We start from the raw sequence: 7,586 nt of genomic DNA on the forward strand, positions 1-7,586 counted from the left end.
GTCAGCTCTGTTGTGGTCGAGTTTTGTTTCAGCCTGACAACCACGAGACAGCCGGACTCTGGTCTCTGCAGTGCCTTTGCCCCCGATCGTCACTGCATTGCTGTCCGAGTACTGGGCGGGGCCGTGAACAGAAGAGAATTTGATGAGCAGGCAAAGATATTCACTCTACAAAAGCGTTGAAGTGTCTTTTTTTTGTGGGTGGATGCAAATCCCCCTCGCATTCAACAACAGCTCTTTCTGGCAGCAGTGGGCCAGTTTCTGGACGGGTTTCTGGCTGGGCCTGTTGGGCCCGGCAGGGATTTGAGTGAGTGGACAGGGAACTGCTCTGAAAGCCACTGAATGGCTAACGTCAGTGAAAAGAGACGCTCTCTCACTGTCATTGAACAAAAGAAGCCTGAAGTTTATTAATAAGCATCTTCTCATGTTTGTAAGTAAATTTCTTTCTGGAGAAAAGCAGCGCAGTGGACTTGATTTAGACTCAAAGAAATGAATAACGAGAGACAAGACAAATCTGGTTTTCAGATATTTTATTGATGAAAACATCTTAAACCTTTTTGACCCATTGGACACGTAACATGACATAGCAAAAAAGCTATTGAAAACATATCCTTTGAAGCCCGATCACAGATTCAAAAGCACTGCAACACCGGCAGTGGTACACTTATAAAAAAAAAAAATAGCAATCATAAAAAATATACATACAAGACAAAGATCTTTTTCCATCTCTTTTCAAAGTGTGATTCATAAAAGACTGCATGAACAGAAACAGGTATTCGAGACAACGCAATACAAGACAATGCAGTAACCCACAATCTCTAACTGACTGGCAGACTGGAGCTAGTGAGCTAGTCAGCTGTTTCTGACTTCACTGAGTAGGACAATACATTGCCTGCACAATTCATCGATGTGGATGTAACAACTGAACACAGCAGTTCTGGATCATCAGAATCAGGCGAGTCAGAGGAGAAAGACATTTTTTTTTTTTTTTCAGCACAGTATTGAGTTGATGCTGGTCTTCTGTACCGTTTTATGCTTGTTTTGTTTTTCAATCTGCCATCCGGTAAGGCTGCAGTATAGATTGCAAGGAATAAGTGAGTTAGGAAAGCCGAAGCATGTAATCATTTATGTACACAGTTCTTTAAAATGGTGTTGATTGACGCATTCAAAAAAAAGACATGAATGAGCATCATTAAAGCAAATGAAACAAAGCTTGCAACTTAAAGTCTGCACTTTTCTTCAGTTTCCACTATTTTTTTCTTTTCTTTTTTTAAACAACAATCACATGATTAAAACAGAGAGCAAAATGCTGATAACAGAATGTTTTGGTCTCCCTGAAGAAGAAAAAAACAGAGGAGAGCTGCAGCACGTTAAGTCGTAGTTATGACCTGAACACAGACAGTAAAGCATGGTAGCCCTGGAGATAAACCCCATCACCAGCTGCACCCATCTCTCCAGACCGACACACTCTCTCCCTCGCCGCCTTCTAACCACTACATTATCCTTTCTCTCCCTCTGCTGTCCATCTCCCCGTCTTCTATATTAACACAGCATCACCCCCGTCAAACTTCAGGGCTGTCAGCAGCTGTCAGCGAATTGTTTGGCACAACATTCTTCTGAACCCTGAATGGAGCGTCTGCAGACGCAACCCCAGCTAAGTTCAAGCTCTTCAGCAGCAGCTGAGGAATTCCCTGCCAGGGTGCTACAGCAAATAGTGTCTCATCGTCTGAGGTGTCTCCGCAAATACCCTTCTTCTTGTAGGAGGAAGCATAGGGAACAGACACCAGCTCTCTGAATGCATCTCTCTCTCTCTCTCTCTCTCTCTCTCTCTTATCTACTTCGTGTGAACATGTTTTGATGAGAAACAGGAGAAGCACCGCTGTACAAAATATACAGGAAATTGTGTGTGTGAGTTTCCTTTATCAACGACAATCTGGCAATGCTGGTCATCCTTTCTCTTCACACATTATGCAACACCTGTTTTAATTTGCAACACGTCTGGGTTCTCACTCTGAGGAGACAACATTTTTGAGTTTCCAAATACCGCACGTGAAAAATGAGAATCTCTTTCCAATCAAGAGCGCCGTGCACATTCGACTGCTACTTAACTGCGAGGTCCACAGTAACACATGGTGCTCTTTTTTCATCCGAGCATAAACAAACACTTGCTGCATGAGTTCACGTGTACATTCACAAGCCTCTGGGGTGCTATTGTCTGGTGTGCCTGGCTACAAACACAGTGGGGCGAATTCACAAAAGAAAAATCATATGGCCCGCTCATTCTTTTATAGGCACTTGATACAAACACATATATCTCAACATGTACAAATAGACACAGATTAATTTTTTTCTTTTTTTTTTTCTCCCCATCAAAATAGGGTTTTAATGTTAGAAACAATCGAAAACAAAAATCTTTGGTCTGTAAACAACCATAATGATATCCAAATGCAAGGCGGAGATGCCAGTTTGTCATCCAAACTAGTTTCACAGCATCCCACTTCAGTTAAGCTGATGTGAAGCAGAGTCTAGGGGTGCTCGTTTTGGAGCCCTCGTGCACACACCTCTGAATTCACCTTGAGTGTGTGAGTGTGTGAGCGTGTGCGTGTGCGTGTGTGTTGCTGTCAACTTCAGGGCACTGATGCAGCCATTTGGTCTGCTGTCGGAACGTGCTGGCTAATCAGTTATTGACAGACTTCAATCCGTCTCGCACAGAGTTTCGATGACAGTTCTGCTGTTGCATTGAGCCTTTTATTTCCAAGCTACCGCAAATTAGTCTTTTCCAAACCTGGTTGGCCTGGGCGGGATCAGTAAGCCTTTTCGAGAAAATGTGAGATATTCACATCGAAATATGTACTCGAAGTGAAAGCTATAAAACAGGCTTTGAGGCAAAACATTAAAAAGAGGACTCCTTTTCTTTCTGTCAGCTGTCAAACACTGGGCAGGAATGAGGAGGCAACCACGCTGCAGGCTCTTGTTTAAACAAATCAGATGCTGTCCCTCCACCTTTCCTCGGGGCTGACTCAGTTGCAGGGCAGCCAGGTGGAGTATGCAGGCTGCTGGCAAGCGAACATCGGCTGAACCTGTGCTATGTAGTAGTTACTGAAGTTCCCATCTGCCACATAAGGGGCGGGTTGATAGTAACATGTAACGTTAGCCACGTTGGGGATGACGTTCTGCTCGGCGAGAACGCGCACCGCCAGCATGGCTATGAGCCCCAAGGTCTGCCGCCTCTCGTGTCCCATCAGGCACACCGTGCTCTCGTTGACCACTCCGTGGAGGGTCATCAGGTAGTCGTACTTGCGGTCCTCCAGGCCCACAAAGTGGTTCTGAAGATAGGACTCCAGCTTGCGCTGTTGCTCGCCGATGTCGGAGAAGTCAATGAAGAAGCGTGAGCACATGTAGCGCTGCAGGGACTTCATCTTGGACTCGGATGCGGCCCGGAAGCCCCTCACCAGCAGGTGACAGTACTTCAGCAGGCCCCCGCCCCGGATCTCCTCCGGGTTCCGGGTGCAGATGAACTTGTGACGCAGGTGGTCCAGGGCCTCACTGAAGTCCCCGTACACACTCTCGCCCATGATGGTGGGGTGGAAGGTCTCGGCCATCGGGTTCTCTGAGCACTCGTAGAACAGCAGCAGGGAGTCCAGCTTGATCTGAAAGGAGTCCACGCTGAACTCAAACTGCCGGCGGAGGGAGTCCACAAACTTGAGCTCCACATTCTTTCCGCGGTTGTTGGAGAGGGAGATGAGACTCCAGCGGTCTGAGTCATTACACACCTTCACCATCTTCTGTACATAGGCTTCCTATGGGGCAGAGAAAGAGCATAAATATGAATAATATTGAAAAAATATGATTATTTATTTTGCATTGTGCAGCTGGGTTCTATATTTAATAACCAGTTATATTTATATATAAGTAATAGCTGCATGTCTTTGTGTCATAAACCTTGTGTTATTAACGCTATTGACCCACATATTGAATGCACTTGGATATGGGATCTAGGTGGCTGAGCTCAGGATCTCTTCCAAATTGGTTTAACTCAATCCTCTTAACTACGTAAAACAAACATTTTACTATCACTAAACTAATCTAATTGTACATTAAGCTGCGCGTAATGGTCGTTAAGCCGAATTGGCACAAATGTAATTAGTTCTTATCACATATCTAGAGGTAAATAATTGAAGCAATGGAGAAAGAAAAGTTGTCCGAGTGACTGTACCTTTAACGTTAACGGGCTTATTTTCTCTTTATTCACACAGTCGGGTAAGAAATCCAGGAGGCACTCCAAAACTATGTCCTTCACAATCTGGAAATCCCTTTCCCCTTTCATATCTGCGCAGAATATGAGGTCGAGGTCCTTATAGCCCAGTCCGCTATCCCCATGCAGAATGTGGCTGGCTGCTGAGCCGTTTAACCGAACGTCCCGGACGTGGATCTGCTTCTCCTCCATCCGCCTGCGCACCACTTTGACGATCTGCCTCGGCTGCATCTCCAGGGTGGGGAAGTTCCCGCGGCCGTGGATCGGGATGGTCTCCGTCAGGATGGCGTCCAGCCGCTGCACTTGCTCCCAGTTCAGGACGCTGACGTTGCTGCCTTCAGGGTCAGACATAGAGCTGGCGGTGGAGCTACTGTCGTCCTCTGACATGGTGAAAAGTCCTCAGCGATGTAAAGAAAAAAGAAAAAAAATGCGTCGTGTTCTTAAAATATAAGAACAAATGAAGTGATCGCGTCTTTACGCACTAATTCTAGGTAACTGAAGCTTCCTACGCATGAGGATTCTTACGATCTGAAGTCGTCCAAATTGACTGCGAACATAAAGAAATAGAGTAAAAAAATATTGAAGACCCAAGTCAAATAGTGACAGCAATACGCCTGTGGTTGGAGATCCAGTGGCGCAGCAGTCGAGCTGTTGTGTTGAGGAAGAAGTGCAGCCAGTCAAGAAGCGTGTGGAAAACGAGACCTAACTTTCTCTTCTCTCCCCTCAGTGCTTTTAAAACATTTGCCCCGGTGTCACAGTCAATGCGTCCGAGCGCTGCGCATCACAGTCTTTGAAGGTCGCTGATGATCCAGGAGGGGGTTTGCTTTTCCGGCCGTGACTCCATCGCCCAAAGGCACGCCTATGATTTTATGAATTTGCATGAATAAGCGTCTCCTCAAGTCGCACTTTGGCCCAATCCACCCTCTTAACGATCAACCCCTCTCAGGAATCTTGCGGATTTTTTACGCACGGCTCCAACATGTTTTTTTAATTTTCTCCTCTTTGTCGCCAAGCAATAATCCCGTTGATGCAGTTTGAATGTGCTCAGGAAATCCGGCTTTCTCACCCCCCAACTCTGTTTAGTTCGACATATTTTCCCCACTTGTGGAGGAGTTAACCGTTACCTGCCCAGTTGACATGCTGCGCCCTTCTGCAACAGTCCGCTCTGTAGGTTGAGGATGTCAGCTGTACTTCACCCCGCCCCCCTTCTGACAGTCAGCCCTGCTGCTCAACACGATCACACTGCGAGACTTTATGAACCAGCTCCTTTCATCGGATTCTGATACCGCTTTTAATCTGAAGTCCTTGAAGTGCTCATTTTCATTAACAAAATATCACTCCATTGAATATGTTCTGCTCAAAATGATAATGGGTGCACCTGTGTTCGTTAAGTGACGTATCATCAACCTTCTATGGTCAAATAAAGCTTTTTTTATTAAGTGAAATAAATAAATATAAAGGTTTTTCTTTTTCTGTTTTAATCTTTGTAAGATTCAACTGTTGCTGATCTATATATAAAGGTTGCTTGGTGTTGCCATGTCGCCCTCTGTGGGCTGGTTTAGGTTTTGACACAAAGTAACCTGAAACAGGACTAGTGAAGAGTCACATGGGAGTGCTGTAATATATACATTGAACTTGCACCAACTCAACAAGCCAAGAAGGAAATGGGACTTATGTCTGTTGTAAACAGACAGGAAATATTTCCCCTGTAATCCCGTAAGCCTGTTACCCCCAGACCACTAACACCTCCGGGTTAGTGGTCTGCAGCCTCTCCCTGACGGTTGCCCTCGGCTTATATCGACGTATATAGACAATCACTCATCTGAACTGTTAAAGCACACAGTGTGCTACTCCCACCTTAAAATACACATCAAGAGGCTTAATGTGTCTCTAAGGGTCTTTGACAATCCAGGTAGAGCTGTATGATGTCCCTTTAGAGGCTGTTGTATTCTGGCTCTTCTGTATCCACTCAGTTTTTCCTATATTCAGAAATTCATATTCCTAGCATGTGTGTGTGGGGGGGGGGGGGGGGTCAGGGGTCAGATGAAAGCAGAGGGACAGGCCCCAGGGCCCAGGAAGTTGCAGGGACAGGTAGCTCTCTGGTTCTCCATTAGGCAACATAAAGCCCTGCGTCACTAGCCACCCAGATCTGTAAACCCTGATTATCCCTTTTATTCTATCTTAACTCCAAGGCCCACACAGGAGCTCTGCCTCTGCACAGTGTCACACCCTAGGAGGGGACACACACATGCACTTTTATTCAAGTTCATTCAATTGTGCAGTTTTTACAGTGAATACAGCAGTAAAAGGAGCTCCTAAATCACCAGAATTACCAATTAAGAGCTAAAAAAAAATGTTTCTGTTACATGGAGTAATAGTTGTAAAAGAATGAAACTTCCGTTCTTTTGTCAAATTTAACTTTTGTTTTGTTTTCATACTTTGCTTTGGCGCGTGTCAGACAGGTTGATCACAGGTCTCTGAAATTGAATCCCACATCTGGAAATGTACATGGAACTATTAGTCAGCTTCAATGGACAGAGAGCAGCCTCGTCGATGTGTTTCCCAGGTGTGGAGAGATGGTTCGCCGTCCTCGGTGCAAAGCTAAATCAAAGCTGCTGTCAGAGACTACCAGCAGGTATATGCATACAGTACAGGTCCAAAACAGAGCCCTGCTGATGAGTTTGATTTGTGTAAATACTACCTGGCACCTCATTACTCACTATGGATGATTCATCGGTTGGTGGTTATTTAAAGACATTAATTAGATTATTTTGTCAGAAAATTAAATCTAAGCAAGAATTAAAAAACAATACACTTAACCCCTCTAGTGACTGTCCCTTTAATCTACATCAGTTTGTATGTATTTAGTCAAAACCTTCAGCAACTTAAAATTTGGAAAGTAAAAAAAAACATTTCCAGACAGAGAAACAGAGCGCTGTTTACTTCTTCTATAACTCATAAAGCAATCTTTAACAGGGACAGTGTTTGTCTCTGGGGTCTATGAACCCTTTTCTGGACAGTCCAGTGACATTTATGTGACTGCATGAGTTGGATTTATCTACATCCTAGCAGCCTTTGAGCTTTTTCCTTCAGGTCAGGGGTTCTCTCAATTCAACACTGCATTCACATTAATACGTTTTTAAGGTCGGAGATCAGTTTTATTTGCAAATCTTTACAATTCTTAGGCCTAATGTCATAAGTATGGAGTCCTAAAGTGTTCAGTATAACAAAAGACACAATGAGGTAAATAATTACATGAATGAATACAATTATACGTGTACTGGAAATTATAAATAATATGAAATATTTTTTTAAAGTATCTTTTCAAATCACT

General features: G+C 44.4%; 1 protein-coding gene across 1 annotated transcript; it reads right to left on the bottom strand.

Moving 5' to 3' along the window:
- Window positions 1-510: 510 nt before the first annotated feature.
- tent5aa (terminal nucleotidyltransferase 5Aa) lies at window positions 511-5,396 on the bottom strand. Its single transcript, XM_076096657.1, has 2 exons — window positions 4,214-5,396; window positions 511-3,797 (listed from the first exon to the last, which is right to left on the bottom strand). Exons 1-2 carry the CDS (start codon window positions 4,637-4,639, stop codon window positions 3,018-3,020), a joined length of 1,206 nt encoding a protein of 401 aa, XP_075952772.1. The 5' UTR covers window positions 4,640-5,396; the 3' UTR covers window positions 511-3,017.
- Between the last annotated feature and the right edge of the window lie 2,190 nt (window positions 5,397-7,586).

Source organism: Anarhichas minor, unplaced genomic scaffold (assembly GCF_050575085.1).
Source record: "Anarhichas minor isolate MPS153535 unplaced genomic scaffold, ASM5057508v1 ptg000022l, whole genome shotgun sequence".
In the NCBI taxonomy this organism is placed as follows: domain Eukaryota; kingdom Metazoa; phylum Chordata; class Actinopteri; order Perciformes; family Anarhichadidae; genus Anarhichas; species Anarhichas minor.